This window comes from Malaclemys terrapin, chromosome 12, assembly GCF_027887155.1.
Source record: "Malaclemys terrapin pileata isolate rMalTer1 chromosome 12, rMalTer1.hap1, whole genome shotgun sequence".
In the NCBI taxonomy this organism is placed as follows: Eukaryota; Metazoa; Chordata; order Testudines; family Emydidae; genus Malaclemys; species Malaclemys terrapin.
In genome coordinates, this window is record NC_071516.1 from 33,792,631 (window position 1) to 33,810,480 (window position 17,850).

Genomic DNA, 17,850 nt, shown 5'->3' on the forward strand with positions numbered 1-17,850 from the left:
AGGGCGAGCAGCGGCGTGCGAGCGGCAGCAGCGGAGGTGAGTTAGGGCGGCCGGGGCACATTTTTAGGGGCGGCATGGCCCGCGCCAGAATGCCGCCCCTAAAAATGTGCCGCCCCAAGCACCAGCTTGTTTTGCTGGTGCCTAGAGCCGGCCCTGGGTCTCAGACCCCCACTCTGGGCCTGTCTCGCCCACTGGGCTCCAGGTTCAAGGGTCATTTGATCCAGTTGCCCTCAGACCTGCCCCCTCAGTCTGGGTCACCCAGTCTCATCTGGGAGCAGAGAACAGGCTCAACTCATAGCACCTGCTCCCCATCTCTCCCCTTTCTCTCGCCCCCCGCACTCACCCGACTGGGCATCCTCCCCCTAGCGTCGGTCTCGCTCACCCCCAGCGCGGCGGCCAGCCGGGGGTCCAGGTCCCACGAGCCGTCAGCATTCTGCAGAGACACCAGCCTCAGCAGGGGAGACTCCTCCGGTGCCCGCTCTAGAGAGAGACGTGGGGAGATGGTTACAGAACAGTGACATGGCCTGTCCAGGTTGATTCCCCCTGCCCGCCCCGCTCACCCAGTTTGCCACCCCCAAACTTTAGCCGCTTGATACAAACTCACACCCCAAATTCCAGCTTCACAGAGTTTATTGCCTGGGAGTTTCCTTTTTTTTTTTTTTTCATTTTGTTGCAAGATCATTTGCGTCACGGCACTTAAAAAACCCAGCTGCAGATTCCCCCTCCCCCAGCGTCACACCGGTGTTTTGCCCAGGAAGTTCCTTCGGTTGGGATGTGGCCGTTAAACACTTGCCCAGCTCCGGGACCATCAGGGCACGTCTGTCTCGGACCCGAGGAAGCGTCATCCTGGTGTTCGCCCCCCGCCCGGCGCTCTGACTCCCAGCCCCTGCCCCCGTCACCTGGCGGGCCGCAGCATCCGGCGAGGCGTGTTCCCAGGACTCCCTGCGGTTGCCCTTTCACTGTGGGCTCCCCTGGCTCAGCTCTGGGGGGGGGGGGAAACGGATGGTTCTGGGCTGGGGGAGCACGTGGGGGGGGGGGCGCAGCTCATGGCGAGGTGGTCCCTGGCCCCGAGGAGGGGCGCTGGCATTGGGCAGCCGAGCGCACGGGGAGCACATCTGGCCATGGGCGGGCAGGATCCATATAGCGCCCATGTGCTGCATTCTGGCCGCAGCCTTGAAGCCTGTGGGGGCAGACGGAGGGACGGACGGACACAGAGACAGACAGAGACAAGCTAAGAGAGGGAAGAACCCCTTCCCCCAGCACCCAGAGCCAACGCACTGCTGGGACCCCTCCTCCCTGCCCCCAGCTGGGACCCCCTCCCCGCACCCAGCCCCATCCTCCTCTCCCCCCAGCTCCCTCTGAGCCAGGATCCCCCCGGCTCCAGTCCCTCCCCCGCCGGGCTGTGACTCCCCAGATCCAGATCCAGCCCCTCCCCCACAGCTTCCCCCCAGCCGGGACCCTTCCTCCAGCCCCAGGGGCACCCCATGGATGAGGGCAGGACCCTGGGAGGGCAGGGAGGGGGCAGCACAACCCCATGGGAGCTGGGGCAGGGAGGGGGGCAAAGGGACATTAGCCCATAACCATGATAACCCCCCCCCATGCTTCTGGGTCCCTCCTCTCACACTGGGATCCCCCGTGCTAGAATTCCCTGTCCCCCCTCTCCTCCCGGTGCCAGGTTCCCCCACCCACCTGAGCCTTCTCCCCCCACCGCACCTGGTGCCGGGATCCCCGGCCCCTCCAGGGTTACCTGTCAGCGGGCTGTCCCGTCTCACCAGCAGCCCCTGCACCAGCTGCCCCCGCTCTGTGTCCACCCCCACGTAGGCCGTGAGGGAGCAGACGACCCCCGAGCTCAGGCTGGTCTCCAGCACCCAGTGCCGGTCCCCCTCCGACCCGGTGTCCACGGCCCCCTCCAGCTCCAGCAGCAGTGACTTGGCTGCCAGACGGTGAACGGGCAGCCTGTGCCAGGGACAGAGAGTCACGGGGTGAGCCCCGGATGCCTGGGTTCCTGCCACTGTGGGGAGGGGAGTAGGGGCTAGTGGGATAGTGTATGGGGGGGGTTGGGAGCCAGGACTCCTGGGTTCTATCTCTGGCTATAGGAGGGGAGTGGGGTCTAGTAGTCACAGCAGGGAGGCTGGGAGCCAGGACTCCTGCTTCCTTCTGTGACCTGGGGCAGGTCCCCTCCCATCTCTATTCTGTTGGGGGTGGGGATGTGTGGGACAGGACCCAGCGGCTTGGGGAGGATGGGGACCAGGGAGCATTGCTGTCACCTGTCTCCATCCTGTGGCTGCAGGGGGAACTGCAGCATCTCCTTGTAGGTCTGGTCCTGGATGCGGTACTGCAGGGTGACGCCCCCCACGGCAGTGTCTGGGGGGTGCAGGCAGAGAAAGGGGGTCAGAAGGGCAGCGTGAGGGGGGAGAAAATCAATGGGGCTGGGTAGCACAGAGCCCCCAGCTCAATGGCCATCGTTAGGGGGTCAGAGTTATCACCCAGGAGGGGATGGGAGGTTACTGGCTCAGTCACTGACCCCAAGCCCTGGGGGTGTCCGGGGGGGGGGGGGTTGCTCTCTCACCTGGGGCTGCCCGCGGAGCTGGGCGTAGATGAGGCACCGCTGCCCAGGGAAGATCACCTCAGGGCCCCGGCCCAGCAGCGCCGCCTCCATCCCAGGGGGCAGATCCCAGCTCAGCGAGATCCCAGTCACGGCCGGGTGCAGGGCCTGCTTCAGAGACTGCAGAGCCTGGGGGAGAGACCGGCACACACAGGGTGGGGCCAGGACAGCAGGGCCTATCCCCAGTCTGGAAGGGGAGTGGGAACTGGTGGGTTAGAGTAGGGGGGCTGGAAGCCCGGACTCCTGGGTTCTCTCCCAGCTCTGGGAGGGGAGTGGGGTCTGCTGGGTTAGAGTGGGGGAGCCCGGACTCCTGGGTTCTCACCTTGGGCTGCATGCGGTCCTGGCCCGTGATGAACTCAGCGCTGCCCCCTGCTGCCCGGGCGATGCCTTTGACCAGAGCCGTGGAGGCCCCTTCCCTGATGCCAAAGGAGAAGCACCTGCAGGGGGGCAGAGACAGGAGGGAGAGGGGCAGAGCTGGGGGGCACAGCCAGTGCTGGGGTGGGGGCAGCGCAGTTGGAGAGGGGCCAGTAGGGCTGAGGGAAATGGGGTGGCAGGGCAGGAAAGCAGAGTTGGGGAGATGATAGGGGCAGAGGTCCCCATGGCAGAGAGGCTGGAGATCAGGGTTGGGGGTCAGGGCTGGGGGGGTCAGGGTTGGGGGGGCACTGGGGGGGCAGGTGCCCCGTTACCTGTGGGCCCCCCGGTGACGCTGCACCTCAGCGATGACGTCCTGGGTATTCCTCACCTCCCCGTCCGTGAACACAAAGAGCTGGCGAGGGAGAGACGCTGTCAGAGCCGGGGACCCCAAATCTCCCCAGAGACCCTTCTCCCCCTGGGAATGGGGGAAGCCCCCAGAGAATCTTCCCCACTGACCCCCCTCCCGGAGACCCCCAGCCCCATAAACCCCCTCAGCCCCCTTTCCTCCTCTCCCAGACATCTCCCCGGGGGGGGGGCTGACAGACGGGGACCCCAACCTTCTCCCCGGTCTCTAACTGTAATCCACAACCCCCACCTGTCACCTTTTCACCAGCCTCTGGAGACACTAACCTGCCTGACAGCTGTTGGCACTTTTCTTGGACCCTCCTGATGCCCCCACTTGCCCTCCCTGCCCCCCAGCTGCAGGACGCCCCCCAGAGCTGAGCGCAGCACCCAGCGCTGCCCCCCCAGCTCTACACAGAGGTACCCTGCGTGGCTCCTGCCTGCCACGCCCTGCTCACACCCCCAGGGGCACCGGCCCCTGGTTGGCCCCATTCCTACTCTGAGCCCCCTCAAAAGCCCCCATCAGCTGCCCCCCAGCTCCCAGCCCCTCTCCAAGCGCCCCCCTTGGCCCCCTGTCAGCTGCCCCCAGAGCCCCCTGCCCCTCTCTGAGGGTCTCCCCCCGGGAAGTTCAGGAACAGCCTCCTCAAGAGAGCTGAGGGGCAGAGAATCCTTCCCAGGGGCTGGCTGGGGGGGTCTTGCCCCCCATGCTCGGGGCTCACTGACCCCCAAACGTGGGGTGGGGAAGAGATTTTCCCCAGCGTCAGATTGGCAGAGACTCTGGGGGGTTCATCCCCCTCGGGAGCTGGGACATTTGCTGGTTTGAACAGGAGTAACTAGGGGGGGCTCTGGGACCTGACAACTGTAACTCAGGGTTTGGGGGCGTTGGTGACTCAGCCCCAGGGGCTGGAGCTGTCACAGGGGGGTGGGGGGCTGGGGCCAGATGAGATGATCAGGATGGTTCTTTCTGGCCTGAAAATCTCTGAGTTTCTCCTCCCCTGCCCCATTCCCTTCTGAAAGCCCCACCCTCAACCTGCCTTGGCTCCCCCAGCCCCTCTCCGAGCCCCCGGGACGCCCTGCTGCTGCCCCCGGTACTTGGCGTGGGTGCCCATCCAGGCAGGGGCTGCGGTAAATGGCTTGTAGCGGAGCCAAGATCTCGGTGCCCCCCAGGTCAGCCTGGAGCTGCTGGACGCGCTGCAGGGACTCGGCCATGGTCTGCTGGGTGTATCCCACGCTCTGCCTGCAGAGGGCGCTGAGTGGTTAGGGGCCAGGACAGCTGGAGCCAGGGACACCCCAACCCCAGCCACCCCCACCGCCTGCCAGCCCTGCCCCCAGCCCAGGGACACCCCGATCCCAGCCAGCTCTGCCTCCCGCCAGCCCTGTCCCTGCCAGCCCTGCCCCCAGCCCACAGACACCCTGCCCCCAACCCCAACCAGCCCTGCCCCCTAACCCAACCAGTCCCCTCCCTGCCCTGCCCCTTTGACTCACAGGTAGAAGGACTCGAACCAAGACCCAAAGCCATAGATGTTGAAATAACAGCCCAGGGGCAAACTCTTCAACAGCAGGACCAGGGTCTCCTGGGGATGGACAGAGATGGACGGAGTCACCGCCCAGGTCCAGCCAGCCTGAGCTGCCCCCTCCCTCTCCCAGCTCTGCCCCACGGGCCCAGCCAGCCTAGGCTGCTCTTCCCCCAGCTCAGGCCTTCCGGGCCCAGCCAGCCTGGGCTGCTCCCCCAGCTCTGCCCACCGGCCCATCTAGCATGGCCTCCTGCCAGGGTTACTCCTGATGGAATTCTGCACCACTGCGCACGCGCAGAACTCGTGTCCTGCAGAATTTTTTCCCTGCAGATAATACATTTCTGCCTGAAGTGCTGCAGTTCCGCCTTTCACCCACCAGAGGCCGCCGTGGTGCCAGAGCAGCCAGCAGCATGAACTCAGCCGGTTGTTGTGGTAAACAGCGTAACTGCAGCACTTCTGGGGCAGAATGTATTTTCTGTGGGGAAAAAAATTCTATGCGTACCCAGTGCTGCAGAATTCCCCCAGGAGTAGAAGTTCATCACAGCACCCTGCTGGCAGAGCCAGGTTAGGACAGACAGAGGGGGGCATATGGGGCTGCTGGGGGGGGACAGACTGGGGCACAGGCTGAGGAGCTAGTGGGGTGACACCATTGAGCCAGGAGCTGAATGGGAGTGGAGGTGCAAGGCCACATGGGAAAGGGGGTAGGGGAGATGCAGGAACACATAGGGATGGGTGTGGGGAGGGGGACGGGGCAGATGTGGCTGACTGAATGGAAGAGGCTTGGGGTCAGCCAGGATCTGCATGGGGGAGGCTCCCCAACTCCCCAACAATCTGCCACCCCCCCAAAAAAACCTGTTACATACTTCTCCCATCCACACCCAACAACCCTCCCAGTTCACTCCAGGCTCCTTCCCTCTCCCTCAGCTCCTCCATTACCCCTGACTCCCCCAAGCCTTTGCACTGCTTCTGAGGGGGGCAGGAAATACGGTTCTGTATTGTAGTTAAATTAATTACTCGAAGTTCTGTGTTAATATGCCTAGTAAGGAATAGAATCTTTTTGTTGTCCGTGTTGTTACACATGTACTTGCTGACAGATATTTTGAAATAAATTACCAAAATAATTGAAACTGTCAAAATTATATTGTGTTATTTTGACAAAAAAATGCAGATTGTTGAAGAATTTTAAAACGTGTGCACAATTTTTAATTTTTTGGTGCAGAATTCCCCCAGGACTACTGGCCGTACCTTGGCGCTGTCAATGCGCTGGGCCGAGTAGTCTAGGCCGTCCATGGGGCACCCCATGCTGCCGGAGCAGTCCAGTAGGAAGATGAACTCCCCGGCCGAGCTCTGGCTGGCAATGCCTCAGGCAGGCTGGGCAGCAGGGTCACCATCACAGCCGGGTCACCCATCAGGGAGCCTGTGGGGAGATGGGGTCAGCCCCAAATGGGGCGGACATGGGGTTGAGCCCTGTGAGAGCCCTCAGCGTTCCCTGACTGCCCCAGAGCCCCACCCACACTTCTCTGTCTCTCCTTCTACAGCTCTTTCCCTAGATCCCCCACCGCCCCCAATCTCCAGCCCCCAGTGCCTGCCCTTCCATCCCATGTTCTTCCCCATGCCCTCCAAATCTGCAGGGCACCCCACTGCCTGGCTCCTCCCAGGCACCCCACCCTCCTACCCCCAGCCCTATCAAGAGCCCCTGCTCTGGACCCCCACGCCCCAGTGCCCACCCCCTGATCCTGTCCCCAATCCCCTTCACACACCCTATCCCCTGCTCCTTCAACGCCCACACCTAATCCCCACCCAGGGGAAGCAGGGTGCGGGACACCCCCCCCTCACCTGGCTCCACTTCGGGCAGCCCAGCCTCCAGCACCGCGCTGGGTTTTTGCGGCTCCGCGTAATGCACCAGCAGCTCCATGTCTCGGTCCCACGGGGGGGCCTGGGCCAGCGACACCTGGGGGTGACAGACACACAGTCCCCTCCCTTCAGCTCCTGGGGGGCAGGGTTCCGCTGGCTCTCGTGCCCAGCTCAGTGCTCCTCCATGGAGCCAGAGGGGAGGGGGCGACCTGGGAATGTGGGCTGCACCACCCCCCTGGGAACTTGGGCTGGGCCCCCTGGGTTAGGTGGGAGGGAGAGAAGGAAAAACACCCGGGGAAAACACTGCAAATTTCTGAATTTTGGGGGGGCTAAATCTTTCCAATTTGAGGGTGAAATTCCCCCCCCCCCATTTTATTCCACTGAAAATGAAGGAGAGGGAAATTTCCAGATAGTGAAGGGAACCAGGGTGCATTGAATGCCTGGGATTTCACCCCCATGGGCTGGTCTCAGCCCCTCGACATTTTCCCCAGAGAACTTGGGGAATTCCCCGGATCCGTTTGTGTCGCTCGTCCCTCCCTCCGCCCTGGGCCTTCTGGGACCCACCCCCTGCCTCATTCCAGAGCTCCCACCCCTGTATATGCCCCTATAGGACCCATGCCCACATAGTCCCTTGGGACCTGCCCCCTCAGTCTCGCCCCAAATCCCCCACAGCCCTGTCCCCCACCCCTCAGCCCAGGGTCCCCCCATCACTCCTTCACTCAGAGCTGCCCCCCCACTGCCCCTCCCAGCGGCAATGGCCAGGACCCAGGCGTCTGGGCAAGCCCTTACCTGGGCGGTGGTCTGGTTCCCAGCCCTGTAGCTCAGTGGGGTGAGGGAGCAGTTGGAGAGCACACGGTCGATGCCGTGGGGCGACTGCAGCGTGACGTTCAGGCTCAGGGTGTAGGGCAGCTCCCTGGGGGTACCCGCGGGACCCCCTGGGTGATGTCCTCCCTGTCCCACCCTGCAGAGAGACACGGGGTGAGGGCCGGGAGAGTGGGGGGAGGATGGGGAGCATGGGATATTGGTGGGCATGGGGGGACGTGGGATATTGGGGGAGGGCCCAGGGGGGTTACATACCCTGGGGTAGGGATTGCAGGGCTGGGGGGGCATTAACTGTGGGGCACATAGCAGTGACCTATGGGGTGTTAAGGGGCTATGAAGGTCCATGTGGGTCTTTCCCTGGGGGGTATGTAGCAGGGGCTATGGTATCTCATGGGGTTTCAGACTGTGGGGTCACTCACCATGGGGTGCATAGTGGGGGTTCAGGGGGTCCTGGGTCTCACCATGTAGGGTAAAGCAAGGTTGGGGGGGGGCTACGGGGCTCATCGTGGGCATGTAGTTGTGGGTGTGGGGAGTTATCCAGGGCTCTGCGTTTCACTGGGGGGGTGCATAGCAGGGTTGGGGGGGCTAGGTGTACAGGGAGCTACATTTGCCAGCGGTGGAGCTGTAAAGAAGAGATTTACAATTCACCCAAAGGACAGTTGGCAGCTCACATATGCCCTGGAGCTACATCACCCAGCCAGGACTTTTCCAATAAGAAGGGTCAGGATATAAAAAGGGGGAAAACTGGCCCCTGGGCACCTCTCCCCCCCCTCCTTCCTGCTGGCAACGTGAACACTTAGCAGACTTTGAACTGGGGAGCTTGGGTCCAGGCTGGGAAGGAAGTCCAGCCTGTGCACTCAGCACTGGGAACTGCCTGCAGCATCCTGTAGGGCAGGGGTTCTCAAACTGGGGGTCGGGACCCCTCAGGGGGTCGCGAGGTTATTACATGGGGGGGCGTGAGCTGTCAGCGTCCCCCCCCAAACCCCGCTTTGCCTCCAGCATTTATAATGGTGTTAGATATATAAAAAAGTGTTTTTAATTTATGGGGGGGGGTCGCACTCAAAGGCTTGCTATGTGAAAGGGGTCATCAGTACAAACGTTTGAGAACCACTACTGTAGGACGAGAAAAGCTGCCTGCTTCAAACCTTCCTTAGCATGGTAACGGTTCAGGACGCAGAGTGCGCGTTTACCTTTTATTTCTAATGTAACCAGTTCCGACCTTCGTGCCCCATAACTTGGGATCACTTACAACTCTTCCTTCTCTAGCTACTAAACTCGCTTTAGTGTTCAATCTAAACCAGCGTGTTGGATTGGAGCGTTTGGGGAATGTCACTGAGCCCATTAGGGCTGGTGCAGGATCGTTACCCTGGGATGGCCTGATGAACTAATGAATGAACAAGAGCTGCACGGTGACCGGACGTCTCTGGGGTGCAAGGCTGGGGCTGGAGAATTTGCAGATGTTGCCATGTGTGTGGTTCCGGCGTGGCTGGGAGAGCTTCATGCAACTCAGCTGTGTGTGTGTTTGCACACTGGTGGCTGTGTGTGAGCAGAGCCTGGAGGGGCCTGGCGTTCACACAGCAAAGCCGTGTAAAAGACTCCCTGGGCTGGAGGATTAAGGGGGAACAGCGATTCAGCAATCCAGGAATGGCACAGTGAGAGCAGGGTTATATGCACAGCTTGTTGCTCTGAGTGAAGTTTGCACTTTGAGCACGCGTGTGATGATTTTAAGTGGGCTCAAGTGCGAGGATCAGGTTCCAGTTTTGTTATTTTCTCTTCGCTTATTTCAGGAAAGGGAAATAGACACAGAAAGGTAGAAAAATGAGCAAGCATGATGCAGTTGCAAGGTTAGTGCTGTGCAAACTGCGGGTAGCAGGAAAGGAGAAAGAATACACCTTTACCCCGATATAACGCTGTCCTCGGGAGCCAAAAAATCTTACCGCGTTATAGGTGAAACTGCGTTATACCGCCGGAGCACGCATTTCCCTCCCTCCCCCCGGAGCGCTGCTTTACCGCGTTATATCCGAATTCGTCTTATATCGGGTTGCGTTATATCTGGGTAGAGATGTACCAGCGAACCTTGGAACTGAAGGTCGAGGCTCACCAGCCCGTGTTGAAGGAGAAAGAGATAACTGCGGCCACGGAAATAGCAGCACATCAGCGCGTTTTGGAGCTGAGAGGCAAAGAGGCCAAGGAGAAAGAGCGAAAACGCCAGCTGGAAACGTTAGACATACAGAAGGAAATCCCAGCGTCACCAGCACCTCCCTTTAATGCCAAACGTTTCGGACTGGGACCAGCTGTGGGCCTGTATACATAGAAACAGACTGTGGGGAGGAATATTGCACCAATGCTGAAAAGCTGGGTGATGCCCATGGGATTCCAGAGGGCAAGTGAATGCTCACACGGAGTGCAGAACTGCCTGGTAAAGCTCGGGATGTACCCAATGCAATGCCATTTCTGGATGCTTGGCCATAGTCTACGTTTATGGACACTGTTTTGAAAGAGTTTCAATTTACTCCTGAGGTATGTAGGACAAAATGTAGAGGTCTTCAAAGGAATGCTGGTGTGAGTCATTGGGAGTATGTTTACAGGGTGAATGACCTGAGAAGGAAATGGGTGAAAGTGGTGCAGATTTCGGACAATTGCTAGATCTGATTGGCCAAGAATGTTTCTGGGATCTCTGGGAGAATGATGCGAAGCAGTGTCTGTGGGAGGAGTCTCTGACAGAAATGGCCACTTTGGATGACATCTTTGAGCAAGTTCAGATGTCTAACAAGTCATAGAAACTGGGGTTTAAACCTGGGGCGAAGGGGGGATCCCGTTCTCTCTTGGGGGAAAAAAGAGGGTGACTGGGGGGCTGGGCACGCACCTCCCCCGAAACCATTCTTCTAATCTCCACCCCAAACCTCCTGTAAAAACAGAGGAGCACCTGCCACTGTAATTCCACTGGCCACCTGAGAAACCACTGCTCTGCGCAGAGGGACAGCAAGCCATGGGCAGCCCATGTTCGTACCGCTGTGCTCAGCACAGAAACCTCTGAGGCACCTGAAGCGAACCACATTGGTTTTGTGGGATTTGGCTCTGCAGAACCAGACAGGTGACGTATTAAGACTTAGAATTAGTAACAGGGAACACCTGGGATGGGAAGATACAGGTGAACAGATTACTGTGGATAAACAGAGAGTCATGCAAGAAGGTGACATGTTGCCAGGTCAAATGGCAGAGCTTTTACCAGCAGGAGGAGCCAAGACGCCTGGGCCTTTAGCCAAGGTGCACACAGAATCTGATGGCTCAGCAAGTGAACTGAAGGTGGGAACTGTCGACATGCTTGTGGGAAATGATGTTTTCTGCACAGCTGAGGTTGTTAGTGTGGCAAGCTGCCGTCACAGGAAGGAATCCTGCGCCGGAACTCCAGGGGGAAATGGGAAAGCCCCAGAGACTGCTGACGGAAACAGAGAAAGGCTCTCTGCTCTGCAGGGGAGGGGGGAGCAGCACGCTTCCAGACATGGGAGGGGTTGAGACCAGCTTCTGTACCACAGCAGAAGGCAACATTCCCTCTGATCCCAGGGAGTGGGAGCAAGTGCCTATAACAGAGGACACTGTTCCAGGTGGTGACTGGCAGAGTTTTGCAGCTGAACAAACCATAAATCTCGCTCTAGAGGGCACCAGGGAAGGGATCTTAGAGGGGGTCCCAGGAAAGGAAAACGGAGACAGGATTTTTGTAGAAAACGGGCAGGCCCTGTAAGCAGCTGGCTGTGCCTGGCCAGCCTCGTGGGGAAGTAGCGTTGTTAGCACATGACTGTCCTCACCCTGGTTGCTTGGGGGGGAAATGCAGCCTCAGCTCCTGTCCACTCCAGCAGCGGAGTCAGCAGGGCCGGCTCCAGGCACCAGCTTAACAAGCAGGTGCTTGGGGCGGCCAAGGGAGAGGGGCGGCACCTGCGGCAATTCGGGGGCGGCAGGTCCCTCACTCCCTCTAGGAGCGAAGGACCTGCCGCTGAACTGCCGCTGCCGATCGCGGCTTTTTTTTTCTTTTTGCTTGGTACGGCAGAAATGCTAGAGCCGGCCCTGGGAGTCAGAGGGTGGACCATGCAGCTGAGGAAAGCGGTCTCACAGCCAGCTCCTTGGGGACATGGGGTGGTGGTGGTGACAGACAGGCTCCCACTCCTGCCCCTAGAGTAGATGTCCGGTTGTATTCTCCAATCTGGACATACTTCTGGAAAGTGATGGTCTCTCTAAGACAGGATGTAAACTTGGCTTGGGGAAAAGGGGTCAGTGAAGATGCAACAACCTGGCTGATGGGGCGGGGGTGGTTTCCCTCCCGATGGGCAGCACCAAGGAAGCAGCTGAGAGAATACTGCTAGTTACAGAAAAGGGGGCTGGGGAAGGCGAGGGGAACACGGTAACCCCAAGACAGAGGGTGCATCACCATGACATTGGGACACAGCTCCGGAGGGGGCCTGCCCATGTGGGGGAGCCCCCTGCAGCACTGCTTCACCAGCCCCAGAGACAGGGCTGGATTAAGAGCAGATACCGAAGGGAACCCTAAGGTGAAGAAAGAGCCAGTAACTAATTGAAGGCAAAGCTTTGGTTAAAGAGTTAAATGACACAATGGGTCTGACCCAAACCCACCTTGGGGACAGACTACATCAACAAAAGGCGCGACGTGACAGCAATATGTGCAAACGCCCTTTTACAAGGAGAAACTTGGTGTTAATGTTTAACCCCGTTAAAAGCTACAATAGGCACAATGCTTGAAAATGATGGACGTGGCAAACAAGAACACAGATTATTTCAAGAAGCCTCAGGGTAATGCTGTTTCACAGGTAATGCATGCAAGCAGACTTAAAACCCATCACGGTGGAGAAGCCATGGCAAATATGATCTGCTGTGTAGAAAGGGAAACTGAGGCACGCCACCTCATTGATTGGATGGCTAAATGCCAAGGTAAAACTTTCCAGAATGTAAGTAATAGCCACCTGCAGATAATACCAGTTGAAGCGACAGAAGTGATATCAGTGTTGCAAGAACAGAAAATGGTGTTTTCCAACAAGCCAGGAAAGACACGCGCTAACTCATGAAATTGCTAGACTGGTCCCCAAAGTGTTAAACGAGATAACCACGTATGCTTGTGCAAAGTTGTGTAAGATCAGAAAAACACTTGGGAATTATGCTGTCAAAACTCAAACGGGCCTTAACGCACCCTGCCTTGGGGTGACTGACACGCCAACAGTGTTTTGAAGAGGGAAGCCATGACAGTCTACACTAGAACAATCCCCATTTTTACACGATGACAATAAATCTGGAACAAAGTCTGCCTTGTGAGGTATCACTTGAAAAATCACGGTCTGCTGAATATTACTGTCCTGTTAAAAGGTGCGTATACGGCGTTATGAGATTCTGTTCTATGTTTGTAACTGCACCATGCTGTAAATCTGAGAAATGTCCACAGACAAGCACCTCAGAGGCTGGGTGACCAACACCCAGCCAGGTGCTATGCAACCATCCCCGGCCATTTGCCAGTGGGGAGCTGTAAACGAGAGATTTACAATTCACCCGAAGGACAATTGCTCCTTCACGTATGCCCTGGAGCTGCCCTGCCACATCACCCAGCCAGGACTTTCCCAGTAAGAAACATCAGGATATAAAAAGGGGGAAAACCGGCACCTGGGCACCTCTTCCCCCCCCCTTCCTTCTTTCCTGAAAGCTTGACAGACTGAACTGGGGAGCTCGGACCCAGGCTGGGAAGGAATTGCAGCCTGTGCACTCAGAACTGGCAACTGCCTGCAGCATCCTGTAGGGTGAGAAAAGCTGCCTGCTTCAAACCTTCCCTTAGCCTGGTAACGGTTCAGGACGCAGAGTGCGAGTTCACCTTTTATTTCTGATGTAACCAGTTCCGACCTTCGTGCCTCATAACTTGGGGTCACTTACAACCTTCCTTCTCTAGCTACTAAACTCGCTCTAGTGTTTGATCTAAACCAGCGGGTTGGACTGGAGTGTTTGGGGAATGTCTGAGCCCAGCAGGGCTGGTGCAGGATCGTTACCCTGGGATGGCCTGACGAACTAATCAATGAGCTCGTGCTGCACAGTGACCGGACTGGACAGCACAACATGCACGTCTCTGGGGTGTGAGGCTGGGGCTGGAGAATTTGCAGATGTTGCCATGTGTGTGGTTCCGGTGTGGCTGGGAGAGCTTCATGCATCTCAGCTGGGTGGTGTTTGCACACTGGTGGCTGTGTGTGAGCAGGGCCTGGAGGGGCCTGGCGTTCACACAGCAAAGCCGTGTAAAAGACTCCCTGGGCTGGAGGATTAAGGAGGGGAACAGCAATTCAGCAATGCAGATTGTACCCATGGGGTGCAGCAGGATCTGTGAAGTGGCCATGGGTCTAACTGTGGGGGGCATAGAGGTATCTGTGGGGCTCTGTGACGAACTGGGCCTGTTCTCACGGTGGTCTGTGAATGCTGACAGGGGAGTGTTCTGGGATAGTCTGCATTGCAGGATGGGATCTGCCCGAGGGCGCATACCTGAGTGTGTAACATGAGAACCCAGGAAGGGGTTGAAGGGGAGGCGACTCCTTAGCCCGGGAAACTGAACAAAGGCTGTGGGAGGGGTCGCTGAAGGCAGAGTGCTGGAAGCAGGCAGGGAGAGAGGGCTGTGGGGCAGAGATGGCTCTGACCTCCCAAGGGGGGCTGGGCTGGGATGCCCGGGGACCCCAAGATGGACCTAACTGAGGGGGTCCCTGTTGTCTGTGCCTGCAAGACCTGTCTTGGACTGTATTCCTGTCATCCAAATAAACCTTCTGCTTTACTGGCTGGCTGAGAGTCATGGTGAATCGCAGGAAGCCGGGGGTGCAGGGCCCTGAGTCCCCCAATACTCCGTGACAACTGGTGGCAGCGGTGGGATCTACTGCACCCCGTGGACGGCGCTTCCTGCAGTAAGTGACTGGGGAGCAGTAAAACGAAGGGGGATTGACGGGGACCAGGCGTGCTGAAGAGTGAGAGAGAGACGGTTATTACCCCTGGGAGTGTGTGACCAGCGAGAAGGACTTTTGCAGTAACAGGGTCCCCCGGGGGGATCGCAGCGAGTGGTCCCAGGGGCGGAGGAGTCTGCAGCTCGACCCTGGCAGAGAGGCGGTGACCTCGAGAAGGGCTGGCACACTAGGGGGCCCCCTGGGAACTGTGGGGAGCTGTGAGCACACAGGCCGGTGAGTGGCCAGCAGGAAGATGTATGCCAAGCGGCTTAAGAGCGACCTGGTGGAGCTGTGCAAGCAGAGGCGGCTGCGCATTGGGAGGCTCACCAAAGCACAGCTCATTGCCCAGCTGGAGGCGGAAGATCGCGCGAATGAACTGATCCCTGTGTCTCAGGGAAGCAGCCTGGCAAAGGCAGCGCAGGCACCAGTGTCTGTCCCAGCTGGGAGTGGTCAGCCGGCTGCTGAGGGCTTCCCGAGACCCCTCCTTCCTATGCCTAGGGGAAGGGTGGGGAGGAGCCCAGCAAATACCGAGGGCGCCGTGACCCCCCCGGCCAGCAGGGGGTCCCCCCGGCGAAGCTCGCCGGCCAGCAGAGGATCCTCCCGGCGGCGTTCGGCATCCGGGGAGCGGAATTGGCTGGAATGGGAGAAAGAGCTAAAACTGAGGGAGCTGGAGGATCGTGAACAACAGAGACAGCATGAACGGGAGGAGAAAGAGAGACAGCGTCAGCATGAACGGGAGGAGAAAGAGAGACAGCATCAGCGTGAACGGGAGGAGAAAGAGAGACAGCATCAGCGTGAAGAGAGACAGAGACAGCATGAACGGGAGGAGAAAGAGAGACAGAGACAGGAGAATGAGAGACAGCATCAGTGTGAACTGGAACTGGCGAGACTGAGGGGCAGCGAACCCCCGGCTGCGGTGAGTGAGGGGAGACCCAGGACTGCACGGAGCTTTGATAAGTGCATCATGGCCCCATACAAGGAGGGGGAGGACATGGATGACTTCCTGGAGGCCTTTGAGACGGCCTGCGAGCTGCACCAGGTTGATCCCGCGGACAGACTCCGGGTCCTTACCCCCTTACTGGACCCCAAAGCTGTGGCATTGTACCGCCAACTGGAAGAGGCAGAGAAAGGGGACTACGAGCTATTCAAAAAGGCCCTGCTACGGGAGTTTGGGCTGACTCCTGAGATGTACCGGGAAAGGTTCCGGAATCAGGATAAAACCCCTGAGATCTCATATCTGCAACTAGCCGCCCGCATGGAAGGATACGCCAGCAAGTGGGCTGATGGGGCCCAGACGAAGGAGGACCTGGTCAAACTGCTGGTACTGGAGCAACTGTATGAGCGGTGCCCATCTGACCTGAGGCTGTGGTTGGTGGACAGAAAGCCAGAGAACCCGCGACAGGCAGGCCGGCTGGCCGATGAGTTCGTAAAGAGCCGGTCAGGAGATAAAAGGGAGGAGTCCCAAAGGAGCAATCCCACCACAACGCAGAGAGAGAGTCACCATGGGACCTCCCCGTGGGAAAATACAGAAAAACCCCATCAGAGGGGAACATCCGGCATCAGGACCATCCGACCCACTCAAGGGGACCCATGGGACATGGGCTGCTACCACTGTGGCCAAAAGGGCCACATACGGGCCCAGTGCCCCAGGCTCAGGGACAGACTGAGCAGGCCGAACCCACAGAGGGTTGACTGGGTAGAGACCCAGCCCGGCGAGAGGCAGCATTCCCAGGGAAGGGGGGCTGGCAGAGTACCACCTGCTAAGGAGGGAGGAGAGCCCCAGGCTAGCTTCTCTGGGGGGCCAGATGCTCCGGATTCAAAGTTCTCCGTTTACAGGGTTGGCGCGGGGCTGTCCCTGCGGAGCGAGTGCCTTGTTCCCCTGGAGGTGGAGGGGAAGAAAGTTTATGGTTACTGGGACACGGGCGCAGAGGTGACACTGGCCCGGCCCGAGGTGGTGGCCCCAGATCGGGTGGTGCCCAACACCTTCCTGACCCTGACCGGGGTGGGCGGGACCCCATTCAAGGTTCCCGTAGCGAGGGTACACCTGAAATGGGGGGCCAAGGAGGGCCCCAAGGACGTGGGAGTGCACCACCATTTGCCCACCGAGGTGTTGATGGGGGGGGACCTAGAGGACTGGCCAAGCAGCCCCCAGACCGCCTTAGTTGTGACCCGCGGTCAGAGCCGGCAAGGGGCACTGCCCCCTGGCCTTGGGGGGGGTGCTTTGCCTGAGGCGCGGGACCCTAAGCTGGTGGGGAGGGAACGCCCAGGGACGCGGCTCAGGGAGGCTGCAGCTTCGGACCCAGCGGGCGAGAAAGAGCAGGTGGCCATCCCTGTCCCAGCTGCTGAGTTCCAGGCCGAGTTACAGAGAGATCCCTCCTTGCGGAAGATAAGGGACCTAGCCGACCTCAATGCGGTACAGACCATGGGACGAGGTGGCCGGAAAAGGTTCCTGTGGGAGAAGGGGTTCCTGTACCGAGAATGGGCTCCCCCAGGGAAAATGGAGTCAGGGGGGATCAGGAGGCAGCTGGTGGTACCCCAGAAGTATCGCCGCCAGCTGCTGTGCCGGGCCCATGACATTCCCCTCGCAGGGCACCAGGGAACCTGGCGTACCCAGCAGAGGCTGCTACGGAGCTTTTACTGGCCTGGGGTCTTTGTTACTGTCCGACAGTACTGCGGATCCTGTGACCCCTGTCAGAGGGGGAGGAAGGCCTGGGACAAGGGGAAAACAGCTTTAGGACCCTTGCCCAGCATAAAGGATCCTTTCCAGAGGGTGGCCAAGGTTAAAAGGGCGGCTCTGAACCAAGAGAGCCCAAAGCACAGACCTCCAGACTGGAGCGCTGGGAGAAGACCACAGCCCAGTTGGAGCCCCAGAGGTATGGGGGTGGGAAAAGGGCACAGGCCGCATAAACCTTCCCACATGCGAACTGCGAGTGCCATCAAGCACCCCCGACCTAAGGGGGGGCGTGAAACTGGAGGGGCCTGGTGTAATTCTCACCAAGGAATGGGAGGGATGCGGGGGCATCCATGGGAACGGGGGTAGGTTCGAACTTCCCCGGGTCACTGGCTAAAGTGACCCTGCTCAGTTCGGTCTCGAAGGGGGGAGAGATGTGACGAACTGGGCCTGTTCTCACGGTGGTCTGTGAATGCTGACAGGGGAGTGTTCTGGGATAGTCTGCATTGCAGGATGGGATCTGCCCGAGGGCGCATACCTGAGTGTGTAACATGAGAACCCAGGAAGGGGTTGAAGGGGAGGCGACTCCTTAGCCCGGGAAACTGAACAAAGGCTGTGGGAGGGGTCGCTGAAGGCAGAGTGCTGGAAGCAGGCAGGGAGAGA

At 59.1% G+C, this 17,850-nt stretch overlaps 1 protein-coding gene across 1 annotated transcript in view; it reads right to left on the reverse strand.

Moving 5' to 3' along the window:
* LOC128846739 (von Willebrand factor A domain-containing protein 5A-like) overlaps window positions 1–17,850 on the reverse strand; it is a 27,483-nt gene continuing 9,633 nt past the window's right edge. Inside the window, 13 exon segments of the mRNA XM_054045989.1 lie at window positions 1–480; window positions 900–1,014; window positions 1,066–1,180; window positions 1,748–1,956; window positions 2,570–2,734; window positions 2,928–3,042; window positions 3,292–3,371; window positions 4,454–4,598; window positions 4,847–4,935; window positions 6,121–6,222; window positions 6,225–6,292; window positions 6,712–6,826; window positions 7,519–7,690. Coding sequence (XP_053901964.1) covers window positions 293–480; window positions 900–1,014; window positions 1,066–1,180; window positions 1,748–1,956; window positions 2,570–2,734; window positions 2,928–3,042; window positions 3,292–3,371; window positions 4,454–4,598; window positions 4,847–4,935; window positions 6,121–6,222; window positions 6,225–6,292; window positions 6,712–6,826; window positions 7,519–7,690 — 1,678 coding nt within the window. The 3' untranslated portion in view covers window positions 1–292.